The sequence below is a fragment of the Rattus norvegicus genome, chromosome 10 (assembly GCF_021556685.1).
Source record: "Rattus norvegicus strain SHRSP/BbbUtx chromosome 10, alternate assembly SHRSP_T2T, whole genome shotgun sequence".
Lineage (NCBI taxonomy): Eukaryota > Metazoa > Chordata > Mammalia > Rodentia > Muridae > Rattus > Rattus norvegicus.
This window is the reverse complement of record NC_141543.1, coordinates 56,460,196-56,478,944: the sequence shown is the minus strand read 5'-3', so window position 1 is coordinate 56,478,944 and position 18,749 is coordinate 56,460,196. Positions and strand designations below refer to the sequence as shown.

The 18,749-nt window shown below is 42.6% G+C and overlaps 1 protein-coding gene across 1 annotated transcript in view; it reads left to right on the top strand.

Annotated features, from left to right (window-relative positions):
• Dnah9 (dynein, axonemal, heavy chain 9) overlaps nucleotides 1-18,749 on the top strand; it is a 353,020-nt gene that overhangs the window by 284,522 nt on the left and 49,749 nt on the right. Inside the window, 4 exon segments of the mRNA NM_001427097.1 lie at nucleotides 2,911-3,146; nucleotides 6,608-6,730; nucleotides 8,202-8,406; nucleotides 10,954-11,118. Coding sequence (NP_001414026.1) covers nucleotides 2,911-3,146; nucleotides 6,608-6,730; nucleotides 8,202-8,406; nucleotides 10,954-11,118 — 729 coding nt within the window.

The window sequence follows — 18,749 nt, the reverse complement described above, 5'->3', positions numbered from 1 at the left end:
GAGCACAACTCACATTGTACCCTTAGGTGTATCCCAAAGTCCATTCACAATTATAGCCCTAGAATGGAAACTGTATTTCCATATACTGATGGGTGAGTTTTCCCAGATCAGCTCATAAAATTCTGAGCACTTGATAATTTTGACGGACTGGTTTAAAATGGTTACAATCCTGGGAATAGCACAGAGACTAGTTCATCAGTAACTAGTGGCACTAGTTGTGTTAACTCTTTCGACTGACAGCACTAGTTGAACTGTGATATCATTCATCATGAACTCATGGAGGAAGAAGTGCCAATCAGAGAAGATGAATGGCTCTTAGCAGCATAGAGGGGTTGGGCTTGTTGGAGACTCATAAGTGTTTTGTGCCGCACACTCCTTTGGCGGTGTCTTAGCCTGTTTTGGGTGCTATAACAGAGTGCTGGAGAGCAGGTGATCAATAAAGAACTGATATTTACTGGTTCGTGATGCAGCAGTCTGGTAAGTCTGCTGCAGACCTCGGTATGTTGACATCCCATTACAGAAGGCAAGAGAGTAAGAGCCAAGGACATAGATGAAACCAAATTCACATCTGTGACCCATGATCACAGGACCTAATTCACTCCCATGGTATCAATGGGAACCATTGATAGGGTAGAGCCCGCAATGAGCTGCTCACTGGGGATTAAGTTTTTAGCACCTAGGTTTTGGGGAACACATTCAAACCACATAAAACAAAGACTGGCAAAGTCTATGAATCCCAGAACAATGTTTTATTCATAAGATTACAGTGAAAAATATGGCAAAGCACATTTCTGGTTTTGTTTTATTTAGTTTTCTCCACAAAGCTCAGGCCTATCTCAAACTAACAATCCCCCTGTCTCTGCCTGGCTACATAAAGCTTCTCCAAGGAAATAAGCCATGTGGTATTCTTATCCTGAGATCAGAAATGTGTTTTAAGCTTGGTAGAGTATCATTTATATGTAACATCTGTGTAATTACAGCAGTTAGGGAGGCTGAGATGAGGAGTGTGAGTTCAAGGCTGGCATGAGCAACATAGTAAAGATGTTGGAGGGAAGGAAGATTAAAAAAGAGTGTGTCTTAGTTAGGGTTTCATTGCTTGTAAGAGACTCCGAGAACACAGCAACTCTTATAAGGACAGCATTTAATTGGGACTGGCTTACAGATTCAGAGGTTTAGTTCATTATCATCAAGGCAGGAGCATGGTAGCACCCAGGCAAACATGGTGCAGGAGGAGGCAAGAGTTTTAGATCTTCATCTGAAGGCTGCTAGAAGACTGGCTTCCAGACCGCTAAGACGAAGGTTCTAAAGCCCATGCCCACAGTGACATACCTACACCTACTCCAACAAGGCCATACCTCCTAATGCCCTGGGTCAGGCATATTCAAACCGCGGGGTGGGGTGGCGGAGGAAAGGAGAGAGAGAGAGAGAGAGAGAGAGAGAGAGAGAGAGAGAGAGAGAGAGAGAGAGAGAGAGCTTGATACTATTTTATGGGTCATCTGTTTCCTTCTTTTAACCTTGTTTAACCTTTGACATTGTGACATGATATTCTCACCTATAAATTTCACACTCTAGATTCATGTGATTGAGCTGAAAAAAAAAAAGAAACTCACAAAAATGTCACCATGTTTTAAGTAAGTTGATGACTTTTGGAAGACCACATTCAAAGCTGTCCTGGGCTGCCACTTGAACATACCTAAAGGAAAAAGAAATGGTGTAAATGGTTTTCCTGAGGTAGCTAGGCAAAACTGCAAAAGACAGTTGAATCAAAGAGTTTAAGTGGTGTTAAGTCTAAACCTTAAAACCATTATTCTAAATTAAAGTGGCCAAACACAAAAGGTCACATCTTGTATGATTCCATTTTTATTAAATATCCAAAGTAAGAAAATCTATAGAGACAGAAAACATATTAGTAATTGCCAGGAGCTTACAGTAGAGAGACACAGGGAGGGATTGTTTAATGAGTCCGAATCATCCTTCGGGGCCATGAAAATACCCAAGAGTAAATGGACCAAGCCGAAGGCTCCATAACCCTGTGACTGTGCTATCCGCCCCCCACCCACACACTGAACTATATACCTTCCAATGGTTCATTTTACATTGTGTGAATTTTACCTCGTTTTAAAAGTGCATAAGCCAATGGAAAAGATTGTTTGTAGGAGAATTAGGTGAATTAGGTGTCAAAACAGAAAAACAGAAAGGATTCTTCAGTCCTGAGAGTACATAGAGTGATTGTGGGTGGAGTTCTCAAGGCTGAGGCTGTGCTCCAGGTATGCTTGCTTGGGGGATGGGAGAGAATATGAACAGCCTTGAAGAGAGAAGATTGGGTTAGGGGAAAGGAAGCTTCCCTGGCCCTTTACAAAAATAAATGAGAGGAGAACGTAGTGTGTGAGCTGGTACTGCCACCAGAAAACTGCCTTGAGAAACAGAGAAATATGACAAAGAAGTAAAGATTCACATGGTTGTAGACATGATTAAGATCAGGCTGGCAAGATAGCTCAGTCTCCAAGCCTAACTACCTAAGACAGATCATGGAGACCCACATAGTACAGGGAGAGAGCCAATTCTCCCAAATTATACTGTGACAACATTGACATGCATGCCATGTCATGTGCTCACCCACCCACATACATACAGATGCATGTACATGCAATAAATAATTCTTTTAAAGGCATAAAAAGCATATAAAGGAATGGAACTTAGATGGATATACTAAAGAATAAAGAATTGGTCACAGGATAAATTTCTATTGTTCATCCTTCAAGGTGGTTTCAGCAATAATCACATAACAAGGAAAGCCCACATCAGGAGGATGTTGGTCTTACTTTTATAGGGGTTATGTTATGTAGTTATACTATGGATTCTCCCCCACAGAGGTAGAGTTTTCCATTCAGAGTGTCACCTCTCCATCAGGTTCCCATTCCAACCACCCCAACCCTGGACCCCCTGAAGATGCTAACTGATGATGCTGATGTGGCTACCTGGCAGAATGAGGGTCTCCCTGCTGACCGCATGTCCATGGAGAATGCCACCATCCTCATCAACTGTGAGCGCTGGCCACTCATGGTCGACCCTCAACTGCAAGGCATCAAATGGATCAAGAACAAATATGGGGAAGAACTCCGTGTCACACAGATCGGCCAAAAAGGGTAAGTGGGTGGCCACACAAGTTGCCACTGTTGTCTTTTGTATAAGAAGAAAACATTGCGTGGAGTAAACATAAGCCCTGGTGGCTTATTTTTCCTCTTCTGACCTCCCCAACAGGTAACTCCTGATTTTTGCAAGTTTTCTCAGTTTAAGAAATATTGAAGCAAGATACTTGGGTACCAGCTCTGTGCTACTGACTCTTTCTCATTAGAAACCATGTGCTGTCAGTAGGATAACTGTAGCTCATAATTTATTTTACATTTCATAGGAAGAGAAGAATTCAAAGGTCCAACACAGAGAAATGGTAAATATTTAAGAAAGCAGAAACACTGCTACCCCGACCATTGTGTAAAGTATACATGTATCAAATTATCACTCTATACCTCACTAGGACATACAGCTCTTGTAGGCCAGTTAAAAGGATGCTGTACCTTCTCGTCTCATCTAGGCATTGTCACTATCTTTGGTGGTCATCTCTTTGACAATTATTGTTTATCAAATATACAATTTCAGAGTCACCTAGGAGTTAAGTTTCTGGGATGCCTGTTGGGAATCATCTTGTCCAGGTTAGCTTCCAGCCCTTGATTGAGTTAACTGAAGTGAGAAAACCACCTTAACAATGGATGGCACTAGTCCCTAGGCTTGGCTTCCAGACTATATAAAAAGGAGAAAGGTTCTGTGGTAGTTGGAATGAAAATGTTCCCCATGCTCATAGGGAGTGGCACTATTAGGAGGTGTGGCTTTGTGGGGGTGGCCTTGTTGAAGGAAGGGTGTCACTGAGGGTAGACTTTGAGGTTTTAGAAGCCCAAACCAGGCCCCGAGTCATTCATTCTTCCTGCTGCCTGCCTATCCAGATGTAGAACTTTCAGCTACCACTCCAGTACCAGGTCTGTCTGCATACTGTCATGCTTCCTGTCTTAGATTGTATTTTCATTGCTGTGAAGACACACCATGACTAAGGCAACTCTTATAAAGAACAACATTTCACTGGGACTGGTGTACAGTTCAGAGGTTTAGTCCATTATCATGAAGGCTGGAGCATGGCAGAGTACAGGCAGGCATGGCATGTGAGGAACTGAGAGTTCTACATCTTGATTGGAAGGCAAATAGGTGAAGACTGACTTCCAGGGAGCTAGGAGGAGGATCTCAAAGCCCACACCCCCAATGACACACTTCTTCCAACAAAGCCACACCTACTCTAACAATGCCACTCTTCCTAATAGTACTATTCTTATGGGCCAAGTATATTAAAACCACCTACCATACTTCCCATGATGATAATAATGAACTAAACCTCTGAACTATAAGCCAGCCACGATTAAATCTTTTCTTTATAAAAGTTGCTGTGGTCATAGTGTTCTTCATAGCAATAGCATTGACTAAGACACTAACTGAGCATGAACATTCTATTCCTTCTTGTTTGGGGCTATGAATGCCACTTAACCAGCTGCCTCAAGCTCCTCCCTCCAGACTTCCCCTGATGGACTGTACCCATGTGCCAAAATAGACATTTTTCCCCTTAAACCAGATCAAGCCTGAAGGCACATTGAATGTAGACCAGCAGGAGTCAGGGACTGCTCTAGAGGGAGGAAGGCAACCTGGTCACTGGATTAAGTTTACTTTATTCATCCTGGCTCGTGGGCTCTTGGGTTTTGCTGCCAGTTTGTCCTCCCTCTACAACATGACTCTTCTCATGATGTTAGACATGCACCAGCAGGCTCAAACTGACATCAGTGGAGCCATCTGACTGACACCTGTCACTCCACGTTCACTGCATCAGAGAACACAAAGCATGAGGACTGTGAATGGACAAAATAAAGGAGTCCCTAGGGACCTGCCTGGCAAAAACAATAGTCAGGAGGAAGTGACTAGACCAGACTATCATGTGGCATTGAAAATGAAAAATGGCCAGAGCAAGGCTGGCCTCTTGCCCCAGAGTGGCTGCAAAATGCTCCCATACCCTTACGAATTGATGGGAGGGATTAGCCTAGAAGAGTGTCCATAAAGGAAGAGGGACAGGAGCCCCTGACCATGACAGCTCAGGAACCATCAGATCCAGTACCAGGGGATCAGGTCCCTCTTCTTGTGGCCTTCATTTACATGAAAGCATTCACAGCAAACAAGTAATAAAAATAAAATTTTTAAAAAATAGTATATGTTTCCTAGGACTCCCAAAGTGAGACTTAAACACAGCTATTTGTGGGTTAACTGGTGGTGGTGTGCCAGCTTTGCACTGTGAGCTAAAGGGATACGCCATGTGCCAGTGTAGAGTTTTCATAAAGTAGATAAAATCTGTTCTTAAGTATAATAAATGTCTTATTTTACATGTGTAAAAACCTACTCTGGAAGAATATTCAATGCCTTGGGGAAATGTTTACATTTTATATATAAAAACTAGGTTATAAAGCAAAAGTGTCATATGAATTCAATGATAAAAAAAACTAAAATTGAAAATGTAATGTGGTCAGCTCTTTATACCTACAGGCTGCACAGAGACACAGGCTGCCAACCCTGTGTCTGAAATAATCAGGAACAATTGTGTGTGTAACATATGCAGGCACCCCCACCCCCATTGTTGATAATCCTATGCAACCATCATTACCCAGCATTTTCTGGAATTAAGTATTCTAAATAAGTGTATGGAAGGATGACTGCAGAGTGTATGCACACATGACATCATTTCATGTAAGGGTGTAGTTGAAACATTTAATGCTATCCCCATCTAGCTTATAAATGAATGAGACTTAGACTATGCTTATTTTATTTGTCTTTGACAATTACTGAGGGAAACCCCTAATCTACTGGCCTGCCTGCTTCCCCAGTGGTGTACCCCAAATACTTGCTTTTTCTCCTGGCCATAGTTCATCTTTGATGGTAGCCTCATCCTTCCCTTCCCCCTCCTCGTCTTCCTTCTCCTTCTCCTCCTCCTCTTCTTCCTCCTCCTCTTCCTCCTCCTCCTCCTTCTCCTCCTCCTTCCTCTCTCTCTCTTTCTCTCTCTCTCTCCCCCCACTCTCTGCAACCCCAACTATATTAACTCCAAAACTACCTACCTCTAATCCCTACAGAAATTGTCTATAGTCATTTTTATTTAACCAATAGTTTTAAATTGAGCACTTGTTGATTTTGTTTCCCATGGGGCCCCAAACCAACCCCCCACCACCCAGTATCAAAGAGCCACCCAAATAAGCAGATGTCTACAGTAAATACTGAACTTTAAATAACAGACAGAGGGTTTGTGGTTAATTTTCATATTTCTTTTTATTTTGTCATATCTACTAAAAAATGTTTTTAAGAATCCCATAAATGTCATTTTAAGTAGAGATAAACATAGCAGCTGAAGACATTTCTGGAAGCTATGCCTCCCTGTCCAGCACTGTATTTCCCTCAGAGGCACAGTGGATGTGTTAAATTGCCTCAGATGCATGCATTGGTATGGACTCACACTACCTAACTTGTTCCTCAGCTGCCTTCAGACCATAGAGCGTGCTCTGGAAGCTGGAGATGTGGTGCTAATTGAGAACCTTGAGGAGTCCATTGATCCTGTCCTGGGACCTTTGCTTGGGAGAGAAGTCGTTAAGAAAGGACGGTGAGACTTGGCTGCACAGCTGCCGTGCTCAGAACGGGTCCACTGCTCTGGTTAAAGCTATTGAGAGGTCACTTCTAGAACTTTTACCCCTGGGCTTAGGTCAGGAAGCTGGGTGCAGTTAGCCCGCCTTCCTCTCACTTAGCATCAGGGCATTTCATTGCCCTTGGATTCTAGAAGTCTACAACTCCCTGCCCTGTTTCTACAGTGCACAATTTAATGGGGGCCCTAAGGGAAAGGGGTCAGAGTCAACAGACTTCTAAGACATACATTTGATTCAAGCCGAATGTGTGAGGCTCAGAACTCAGGTCCCAGTCAGTTTGATGACCCTTAGTGACTTTGAAGGCATAGCAGGTATAGGGTAGAGAGAGGAAGTTTAGAGGAATGAGAAAATGAAGGAAGTAGAAGGGCTTCCCTCTCATATGATAGACATGCTAATTAACATGAGAGTGTGTTAACTCTGGGGCCATCCTTACCTATTTCCTGTTGTTGTAACAAAAGACTCAAGGTTAAGTAGTTTATTAAGAAAATTCATTTGTGTGGTTCACAATTTTAGAAACAGATAGTCCAAGGTTAACCAACTACATCCAATAAGAGTTTTTTCTGTTGGTTTGGCTTTGGGTTTTTTTGTTTTTGTTTTTGTTTTTGTTTTTTGTGATATCATAACATGATAGATAGCATTGTGGCAGGAGTCCATGACAGGGGCGGGGGGGGGGGTGTTATCATGATGAGACAGAAAGCAAGAGATTGTAGAGGGTCCAAGCTTACTCTTTCAGAGTCTAATCCACTCCTGCTAGACCCAGGCCCTTCCTAAGAGACAGCATTAACATTTACAATTACCTTCCACCAGACCCCACCTCTCCGATGGACAGACAGACAGACAGACACACACACACACACACACACACACACACACACACACACACACACATGCACGCACCCAACCATACTATAAATATACAAGGTCTGGTTTCTAGTACATGCATCTTTGGATACCAACCATGTCTAAGCCTTAGCAGAAACCTTACTGGTTGCAGAGTTCCCAATTTACCCTTTTGTGTTTCAGGTTAGACCTGCCTCTGTGTTTAGTTATTTTCACCCATTGAAGTCATTCCTTTGCTAGCCTAGAAAAAGGAAGCCCTCTAGCTGCCTAGGACGATCTTCCTGCCAACTGCAAGCAGATGCCCCTTCTGGCAAGTTCCGTGCTGCCATCTGCTGGGACATTCTCATAGTATCCGAATCTATACTGACAGTGGGAATGACTCTGTCTAAAGTTTTATAGTATAAAATGAAGCATGAGATAAAACTTAATCTTTCCAGCCTGTTCCCAACATTAAGGAAAAGAAAGGTCATAGGTAGTTGTTGGATATAATTAGGAAAAATTTATGAGACTATGATAATACTATTGACTGTGCTCCTATTAAAAAAATAAATCTAAAATTATACCTGAAGGCCCCCATCCTCTGTGTTCCAGGTTCATTAAGATTGGAGACAAGGAATGTGAATTCAATCCCAAGTTCCGGCTCATCCTTCACACCAAGCTGGCCAACCCTCACTACCAGCCTGAGCTGCAGGCTCAGGCCACCCTGATCAACTTCACAGTGACCAGGGATGGCCTGGAAGACCAGCTGCTAGCTGCTGTAGTCAGCATGGAGAGACCAGACCTGGAGCATCTGAAGGTGTGTCAGAGATTCACTGAGGAAGGAAGGAATGGGTGCCTTCCGCTGGGTCCTGCAGTGTAGCCACTGTAGGAACAGGAGTGGACAAGTTTCTCCTAACATCCAGCAAAGTAGGTTCATCAAGATATTGGATGAGTCCCAACCCTACTTAGTCACCTGGGAATACCCAGTTGGGAAAGGAAGAATGTGGTTGGCTGAAAACAGAAGCAGAAAGCTAGAAGAGGTAACATTCCTGTCCCCAAGAGTAGGGCCTGGCTCAGTGCTCTGATATGAGAGCATCTGATCTCACTACTCACATACAGCCATCCAAAGCCAAGTAGGATTAAATTATGCATGGGTAACAGAAACAGGGTCATTCTGACTGGGTTGTGTCTTAGCCAGTTTAAGGTACATGTCAAGTGGCATAAAGAGCAAGTGCCTGAGTCCTATCACTTCTGCAGGTGGGGAGCTAGAGACCATGTTGCTGGTATAGCTATTCCTTGTGAGGCTTCTTTTCTTGGCTTGCTGGCAGTGCCTGCTCACATAACCTCTTATACATGTGTAGAGCTAGGAGCCCCCTCTTACGTTTCTTCTAGGAATATTAATCCCATCTAGCAAGAGCTCCCCTCTATGACACCTAAGTACATTCCTACATAGTCCGTTGGAGGATTAGTCTTAGCATACAAATTTGAGGGAGCATAGTCCATGCCATGAGCATGCTTTCCCTTCTCTCTTTAGATGTGATTAGATTAGATAATATAGGCCAAGAAGGGAAACCAACCTTTCACAGCATATGTGAGATTGAGTCCAAACCTCCCTAGAACTCACCCCAGATCATCATATACTGTTAAAGACACACTCTAAAGCCCAAGTCTACAAGCAAGGTTATTGTGTGGAAGACCCAAAAGGGCCCAAGGAAGATCATGTAGCCATCTACAGAGTTTACAGACAAGCAGAGGGGAACACAGGAAGTAGAAATGCAAGCTGAGAAATAACATCATTTTAGCTACTAAGAAGAATTTTTGGAAAATTAAACTAGGTAATATAGAAAGCTACAGGGCCAAGTTGGCCTCAAATGCATCATTATCATGTCTCTGCCTCCCATTTGCCAGAATCGTGTGTGTGTGTGTGTGTGTGTGTGTGTGTGTGTGTGTGTGTGTGTGTGTGTGTGTGCATTCATCCAAAAGGTACAGTTTAAAGGAGTTAATTTAAGTAGTAGTCATCAGAAAGCTTCTATGAGGTGTTGGCCTTTGAGCTATTTCCTAAGCAATTTGAAAGCCTCTAGGTACAGTGTTCCCAAAAGGAATACCCAGTCCTACCCTCAGGCTTAACTAATGTTTTTAAGAGACTAAACAGGGGTTAGAGCAATGGATCAATAGTTAATAATACTTCTTCTCTTGTAGAGGATCCAAGTTCTGTCCCCAGCACCCATGTGAGACAGCTCATAACAGTCTGTCACTCCAGCCCCAGGAGATCTGACACTTTCTAGCCTCTTTGGGTACCTGTATATATGTCCGCATACAGGCACATGTATACATAAGTCATACATGTAATTAATAAATAAGTTAAAGAGGGGGAAGAGAGAGAGAGAGAGAGAGAGAGAGAGAGAGAGAGAGGAGAGAGAAGAGAGGCATGGCTAAAAGCCCTAATATGTAAGTTGTTCTTAACTGAGATCAAAAGATTTCACAACTCAAAGATGCTAGGGCTATCTGGAGTTAACTCTCATCTGCCAGTGTACAAATAAAGAGTGCTCAGTGCTTTAGGCTGCCCAGTCAAATGATCACAGAGCAAAGACGACCTGAGAGTTGCTGGGATTCCAGTACTACCCTGGCCACAGGTGAGGACCTTGTTAGAACTGCATGAGCCGGATGAGTTTGTCCTTTAAGTACTTTACTGTTCATCTGATGCCAGCAAAGCAGGAGACAGAAAACTCTCTGGAGAACTAAACTGTTTATGTTACTCTACTCTCTGCTCATGAGTTCTGTGTAGTGATCGCATAGCACAGAACTATTAAGTATAAGGACTGGGAGTCACAGATTACTCACATGCAAAGAGCACAAGCCAGCCCATGTTCTCCATTCTAAATCAGTGGGGAGTTGTGTCCTGGAGTCCCTCAGATACTAAACTGCTGATGGTCTAGTTTCTTATGTAAGTGATCTATTTGCATAGAACGTGCCCACCTCCTCTCACATACTTCCAATCATCTCTGGATTACTTCTAACACCCACTATGTTGCAAATGTACACTGATCACTCATAGGCTGCTGTTCAGGGAACAATGACATGAATAGGTCTGGTCATGTTTGATTCAGCTGAAACTTTAACCACAGTTTCAGGCTAAACCACTTGCATTTTCACTCCCAGAATCACGGCAGTCAACTGTACAGACACAGCTGGGACCCCACTCACCTGCTCACTTCTGCTCAGAGTCAAAAGCATCCTGCCGCTCTACCCTTGGTACCCTCTCTCTGCAGGGAGAGACTCTGGCCCTTCCAACGTTTATTTATTCAAGCCTGTCCTAGAGTAAGATGCTATGGGGTCCCTGATTCCTCTTGCTTGATGTTTACAGTCAGATCTCACTAAGCAGCAGAACGGTTTCAAAATCACCCTCAAAACCTTAGAGGACAACCTGCTGTCTCGCCTCTCTTCAGCCTCAGGGAACTTCCTGGGAGAAACAGCCTTGGTGGAGAACCTGGAGGTCACCAAGCAGACAGCTGCAGAGGTGCAGGAAAAGGTACGCCCACTCTGGAACGCCTGGAGGCCCAGACCACATGTTCCTTTGGCTCCCACTTCCTCCGATCTCAGAACCTGAATCTGGCTTCTGTTTCCATCTTCCCAGGTTCCTTCTAAAAAGTCCACACACATAAAGGCAGTGCTACTTGGATGTTACAGGTTGTCAGAAAGACATAAAGTCGGGAGGTAGACATGTTGAGAGTGATACAGGGAAAATTAGCGGAGAAAAATGGGGGTAGATATGATCAGCTTTATTATATACAAGTATAAAATTCTCAAGAATAAAGAAAAATATAAATTTTAAAAGGTGTTTTAAAAATCCAGGCACAATTCTAGAATGACCTCTGCCCATCCTGGATTTCTAGAAGCTACTGCCTTCTAGAAAAAGCTTTTGATATTTCCATTTCACAAACCACTTAAGTCTGAGTGGGGTTCTGCTTTTTCTTCAGGGAATGGTGCCCACAGAGAATGCCAATGTTTGTAGAGTCACCTCATAACTGTCTAAATTGAATAATTCAGATGTGATTGTGTCCTAAGACAATCTCCTGGCTGACATAAGGATCTCAAAGTCTGATTTTAATGAGAAAACATTAGTACAATCCCAAGAAACTCAGCTCTTAACAATATCATCCTGGGAAACAGTTACAGTACACAGCTTTCCTCCCACATCGCATGTTGGGAAAGCTGTTTCCCTGTGGAGACTAGAAAATGACTTGATGAGAAAGAGGACTCAACTCTTCACCCTTCCCACCAAACCCCCACCCATGGGCACACCCTTCTGTATTTCCTCCCTGCCCAGATCAGACCAGTTCTGAGACTGTCCCCAATGAGGACTTCTCACATCTACAATGGGGACCCAGAACCAACAAGTCTCTGAAGGAGTGTGCTAACTGCCTGCTTCCTAAGATTCCTCCAAACAGGAAAGGCTTTGTTCAATGTCGGGTCAAAATAAGAAAAGAAAGGAAGGCCTTGTATGTGCAAGACCCTGTGTTCAGTCCTCTATACCACCAAAATGTTAAAAAACAGAACAAGTAATAAGTCACAAGCAGCCAGGTCTGAACTAAGCAATAATGGTGATTACATTGAAAAGTCCCAACCTAACTGAATGGCTGCTCTCCGAGGAAGGTTTACTGTCCATCATCTTGGAAGCTGTATCTCCAGGGAAGTAGGGAGCCATGCAAGCCTGAAAATATAGAAAGTCCACAGCTCTGATCCCGAGAGACCAGATCAGAGGGCGGGCCAGCCTTGCTGATCTCTTCTCACACCATCCTTCCTTGCTTCGTTTTTTTAAAGTCAACGAACCACTGCTTGCCACATGCCAGACAGAGCTTTCTCATCTCTATTGTCCTCCCTTTTAGAGGCTCTTTCCCCCTTCCTCATCCATCTACTAGGTATTTAATTGAAAGGTGCCAGATTTCTAATTCCATGGCAGCATTTGGGGCTACAAGCAGCATGAGTGGATTATAAGGAATGGTGGGCCTCTGAGGCAAGGCCCTGAATTCACAGCAATGAGAGGAGATGTTTAGTGCAATGGGTCTGGTGAGATCATATAAGTCATGGTAGATGAGAAGTTTGTCTATAGAAAAATGGAGAATCAGTTGCCAATGTCATAAGGCGTAAGGGGCAGACATGAGGCTACTATTGGTCCATGGGTGGATGAGTACAAGTGGGAGAAAGATGCAGATAATTAGAACAGGCAGAAATGAAGGTAACTCATCTCTGACTGACTCTATAAAGCCAAGGGGGCTTAACAGCAGGGACATGTGGTGAGAAATCTATCACTTGGAGGACATCAGAGAGCAGTTGTGCAGACAGTGGCGGTTAGGACTGTAGGACGCACGGAACTGCATTCTGTCCTGTGATGGTAGTTTAGGGACTTCAGGAGTCAGTCTTACCTGCTCCAAGTGAGGGAGTGGTGTTGAGATATGATGTTGGGAGAGAGGTGAAAATTTGTAATATTTATGAAAAATTAGAACAAGTTGACTAGAGGCACAGAGATTAATGAGCAATGCTAAGCAGTTGGGGGCATTAAAAACTAAATCTGTAATGACAGTGACTGAAAATTATGTGATTTTAATGCTCTTCTGAGGTTCAGCTACTGAACTTAACCAATTTATATTTATTAGCATCATTGACATATGGTAGTTGGATTTTTTCTTAGAGTTCTTATTAGCATTTTCATCTCAAGCATTACAAATTCTTGTAGACTCTCGGCCATAGGATAGCAGATCTATTTGTGTAGGGGTGTCTCTTATTTAACCTCTGTGGTGTTACTCGCCCCACTGAGTCCTGCTTCTAGCGATCACTGGTCCAATCTCTGCTTCTGTGTCATCCATTTTCCAAGCTAATAAAAACACAAAATGCTTGGGCTGCTATGCCTGGCCTATTTCACTCAACATAGTTCCTTCCAGTTTCATCCCCTTTATTAGTATCAGAACTACAGCCCTCCTTTTAGCTGAATAATAATCCATTATGGATATCTACCACATTTTCCTTCATCTATTCATGTGTCAATGAGCATCTTGGTTGGTTCTATGACTTGGCTATCATGAACTAAGAATGCTGTTATAGTAAACTACCTTTGGACACATGCAGTTGATCCTTTAGATATGTGCCAAATGGTAGATCAGAGATGAATTGTGCTGTTTGTTTTGCTTTTAGTTTTGGTTTTTACTGTTTTCCATGTTGGTTATAGTACTCTTAAAAATATTTGTCTATTATTTTATGTGTATGAATGTTTACATGTATGTATGTGCACTATTTACGTTCCTAGTGCCTGTAGAACCCAGAAAACAGTATAAGATCTTCTGGAACTAGAATTATAAATACTTGTAAACTACCACATAGATGCTAGAAATTAAGCCAGCATCCCCTGAAAGAGTTTAAGTAGTTATAATACTTATGTTCTCATCAACTGTCCATAAAAGTTCTCCTCCTGCATCCCTACAAAATGTTCTTTTATTAACTTTATAAATTGACATTAAAAACAAACCGTTTTCTTAAATACTTTTGTTTTTTGTTTATAAGAAGTTCATACACACACACACACACACACACACACACACACACACACAATAAAATATGATCATTACTGGTAGTTTGAATAAGAATAGCTCCTATAGGCTCGTTTATTTGAATGCCTAGTCACCAAGCAGTGGTATTATTTGAAAGGGTTATAAAGATTATGAGGTGTGGCTTTTTGAAAAAAAGTATGTCACTGGGTAGCATTGAGGTTTCAAAGACCCACACCAGCTGCCTACTCCCTCTTGATCAGATTGCAGCTCTCGGCTACTGTTCCAGTAACTGCCTGCATGCCACCATACTCCAGACCATGGTGATAGTGGTCTAAACCTCTGACACCATAAGGAAGCAGCCCAGTTAAATTCTTTCTTTCATAAGCATTGCCTTGGTCATGGTGTCTCTTTACAACAATATGACAGTGACTAAGGCACACATTCACCCCATTCATTCCCCTGACACTTCTCCCAAACCTTCCCTATCCCAGAAAACCCTTTCCAGCTTCGTTTCTTTTCATGTTTTGGTAACCAGCAAGTCCTGATAGAGCTGCGCATATGCTTGTAAGCACGGCTCTAACCTCTGCAACACAGGAAACCTAGCAATGGCTACATCCTCAGTACAAAGTGATTCCCCCCGCCCCCGCCCCAAGCAACCATCAGTGCCAATAGCTCCTCAGAAAGGGGTGGAGCCTGGAGACCATCTGCTCCGTCTATGCCAAGGTCGGGATGGTTTGATACTCTGCAGCTCTTAGAAAGGTAACGAGAGCTACTGTGAATTAATTATTCTGATAGCTATGTCATGTCCAGAAGACAGTGATTTACTGTACTCCCTCCTATCCTCTGACACATTCTCTCTGTTTCTGCTTTCCCTTCTGCGATGCTCCCTGAACCTTGAGTGGGTTAGGAAACATAGATGTCTTGTTTAGAACTGAGCACTCCATATCCTCTGCAGTTTGGTTGAGGGCAGTCCAAATGTGTGGGCATAAACATAAATATTTACAAGATATTTCGATATTACGGCCATTCAGCAAAAGAACAACAGCAGGTTTTACCCTTTAGCCTCCCTGGACATGGGTTTTGACTAGGATTAAAGTAAAAAGTCTGAGAGCACTTCCTCAAATCCAGTGAGAAAGTCCTTAGTTACCCCTTAACAGCCATGCCACTACTGCGTGAGTGGGACTATGTCACCTGGCAGGCCAACGACGCAGTGAGCACTGAGACACTGAGGAAGATCATGAAATCACTCCCAAACAACTGTGTAGTGCTTGGCAGTTCTGTAAAAGCTAGCCAGCAGGGACAACTTTCCTGTTGCTGTGAGATTGCTACTTTTGTGTCCTCACAGCCAGTGTGTGCTGACGTCAGCAATGGGATTCGCCATGGAGTTGTGATGAAGGACAAGAGCAATGGCGAAAGCCTGTGTTGTCTGAAAAATCTCAGGGGGCTCTTGGAACCAAATAACTTGCAGGGTGGTAACTTATGCCTCATCCTGGGGTTTCCATCTGTTAACTCATGTCTTCTGGGGTCAACACTGTCCACCTGTGGAGAGTACTTCTGTCCCGACTCTCTCTCTTTTTTCAAGGTGTATTTTGAAGCTAGTATACTAAATGCTGTGTTTACATGCAGCTCTTTCATGCATCCTCAGTTTGAGCTAATGGCAGTTCTAACTACAGTTGGATCATTCTTCTCTTCACTGATTTTTTTTCTTTACACTTCTTCTCTTAGCCTTCGATGATTTGAAAGATGCCGCTATATTTTATCTTAACCCTTTTTGGTTATATAGCATATGTATTTCATTTTAAATGTGACTTCAATATATATGTTTCAATGAGGTATGAAATTAAGCAATATCTCTAGCATCTTCCAAACCAATTTTAGAGTACCTTAATCTTAATCATTCCCTTGTAGCTTTCATTATTGTTTCATAATGTATCCTATGGCTTGTTATTGCTGTTAAGAGTCTGCTTTCCATCTAATTACTACTCTTTTATTGGTACTTTATACTTTCTGATAGCTTTTAATATTCCAATGTCATCATTGATGTTCTAAAGTTTCACTGTATGATAAAGATGAACCCTTATTTATCATATTAAGAGGGATATGCTCCTTTCAAATAAAAGCTGTGGTATTTTGTTAATTGCAAGTAATTATTAGCTTTAGACATTACCCCTCCTTCATTTTCTCTATTCTCTACAGTGTTTCTGCTAAGCTTATTTAGATTCTCTCATCCTGATGCCATTCTTGTAAATGCTCACAACTTTCCATCCTGTGTCTTCCTGAGCTCATTTTAACTATTCTCCAGGTCTTCCAGTTTTCTTATTCTGTTCTCAATTCTATTTATTTCATTCACTATTACATCTAAATAACTGGGTTATTTTCAGGCATTCTTGTCAGTTCCTTTTCGAGTAAGCCAGCTCCCTTTTTGAATGCCTTTGTCGGAGGCTTCCTGATATATCTACTGCTCTGAGTATACTCATTTAATGGTTATTTTGGGGTTGCTTACCTGCCTTCCATTCTTAATATACTAACCTTCATGAAGTATGTTGTTTAAGGGAAGAGGTTGTTTTAGGAGAAAAAAGGTCTTTGTTTTTGAGACAGGGTCTAACTCTGTAACCCAGGCTGGTCTAGACCTTGTGATTTTCCTGCCTCAGCCTTCCAAGTGTAGATGGAAGAAGTCTTCTAATTGTCTCCTTTAGTAATGATTCTATCTGAGGTACTTTCTGTGCTATGACGAAGCACCATGGCCAAGGTAACATATGAAGGGAGCGCATTTAATTTGGGGTTCATGATTCCAGAGAGTTTGAGCCCATGACAATCATGGCAGGCAGCGTAGCAGTGGGCAGGCAGCAGGCAGGCCTGATGACACTGGCTGGAGCAGTAGCTGAGAGCTGATACCTCAATCCACAAGCACAAAGCAGAGTTGCATGAACTTTCGAAAGCTCAAAACCACCTCCAGTGTGACACACCTCCTCCCACAAGACTGTACCTCCTGTTCCCAAAGTCCCGCCAAGTAGGAACCAAGAATTCCAACATATGAGCCTATAGAGGCCATTCTCATTCAAACCACCACATTTCCCTTCCCAGCCCCCAAAGCTTATGGCCATGCCATAATGTAAAATGCATTTGATCTGATTTCAAAAGTCCCTGGAGTCATTCAGTTTAAAAGTCCAAAGTTCAAAGTGGAAGACAGTGGGAATCCAAAATCTCGATTTCTTCTGAGATTCACAGCAATCTCTCACAGTAATCCCCTGTAAAATCCAAAAGCAAATTACGTATTTCCATTATACAATGGCACAGGATATATATTAACATTCCAAAAGAGGGGAAAGAGGGCATATTGAGGAAATATTCTATCAAAGAAAGACTAAAACCCAGTAGGGCAAACTCAGAATTCTATGTCTAATGTCAATGACTTTTATGCCTCTTCTTGCGGCTTTGCTGACTAGAACAAGCTTCTCTCTTTCATGGTTCCACTTCTGCCTGCAGCTGTCCTTGGCAGGTATCCCACAACTCTGGCATCTCCAACGTCCTGACATCCCATAATACACTTCCCTTTCACAGCTTCACACTATGGGCACTGTAGGTCTCCATACAGGGACTTCTTCCCTACCACTCACTTGGCCTCTGCAGTTTCCTTTAGCCACGCGAGAGGATTCTAAAATGCCTTTACTCCTCCTGTATTGTTCATGACACTAAAGCCAGAAGTACATGACTGATAATGCCAAGTTCTACCGCTTGCTTGGGATGGAACCTGGCCCCTCCCTCCATTTGCATTTGCATACTCTTTGATGTGTTTATGCACATGCTTTCCGTTTTTTTGCAAATTGCAAGATGAGTTGGGTCTTGCAATGAAAGCACCACTCCCTTTATACCATTTCACATTGGGCCTCTTCTCATCTTTACAGAACAAGCGTTGGCCCTAACATTAAATTTTCTAATGCTCTCTTTCTTTTTAAAATTATCATTTTGTACTTTTTTCCATTCTTGCTCTTGTTCATTGTAAATCTTCATGAGTGGTTACTAATATCCAAGTAACAGAATCAATATTAGGCTGCCTCAAAATCTCTGCCAATTAAATTTTTCCCATATTCTTTGACTTAGCCTTAGGCAGATTCTCAGTACAGGGTGAAAAGGAGCTATATTATTTGCCAAAATATCACAAGGATAGTCTCTAGCCTGTTACTAGTATTGTTTCCCTCTGAAATCTCTTGAGCTTGGCCTTCATAGTGGACACTGCCCTCTGCACGGCTGTCTTCCATACTCCTGTTAAAATGGCCTGTTTACAGTGTTCACTCACTTTCCTAGTCTGAAGGCCCATTGTCTTCCACAGTCCTCCAAAACTCAGCACGCTCAGGCCTGTCACAGCAATAGCCCACTTCCTGGTACCAATTTCTGTCTTAGTTGCTTTTCTTCTGCTATGATAAAATGCCATGGCCAAGGTAACTTATAGAATAAAGCATTTAACTTGGCACCCACAGTTCCAGAGAGTTAGAGTCCATCGTGGTGGGGACTCAGTGGCAGGCAACTAGGTATGGTGCTGAAGCAGTAGGCCAGAGCTTAGATCTTATTCCATAAGCACAAGGAAGAGTAAGCTAACTAAGACAAGCATGGGCTTTGT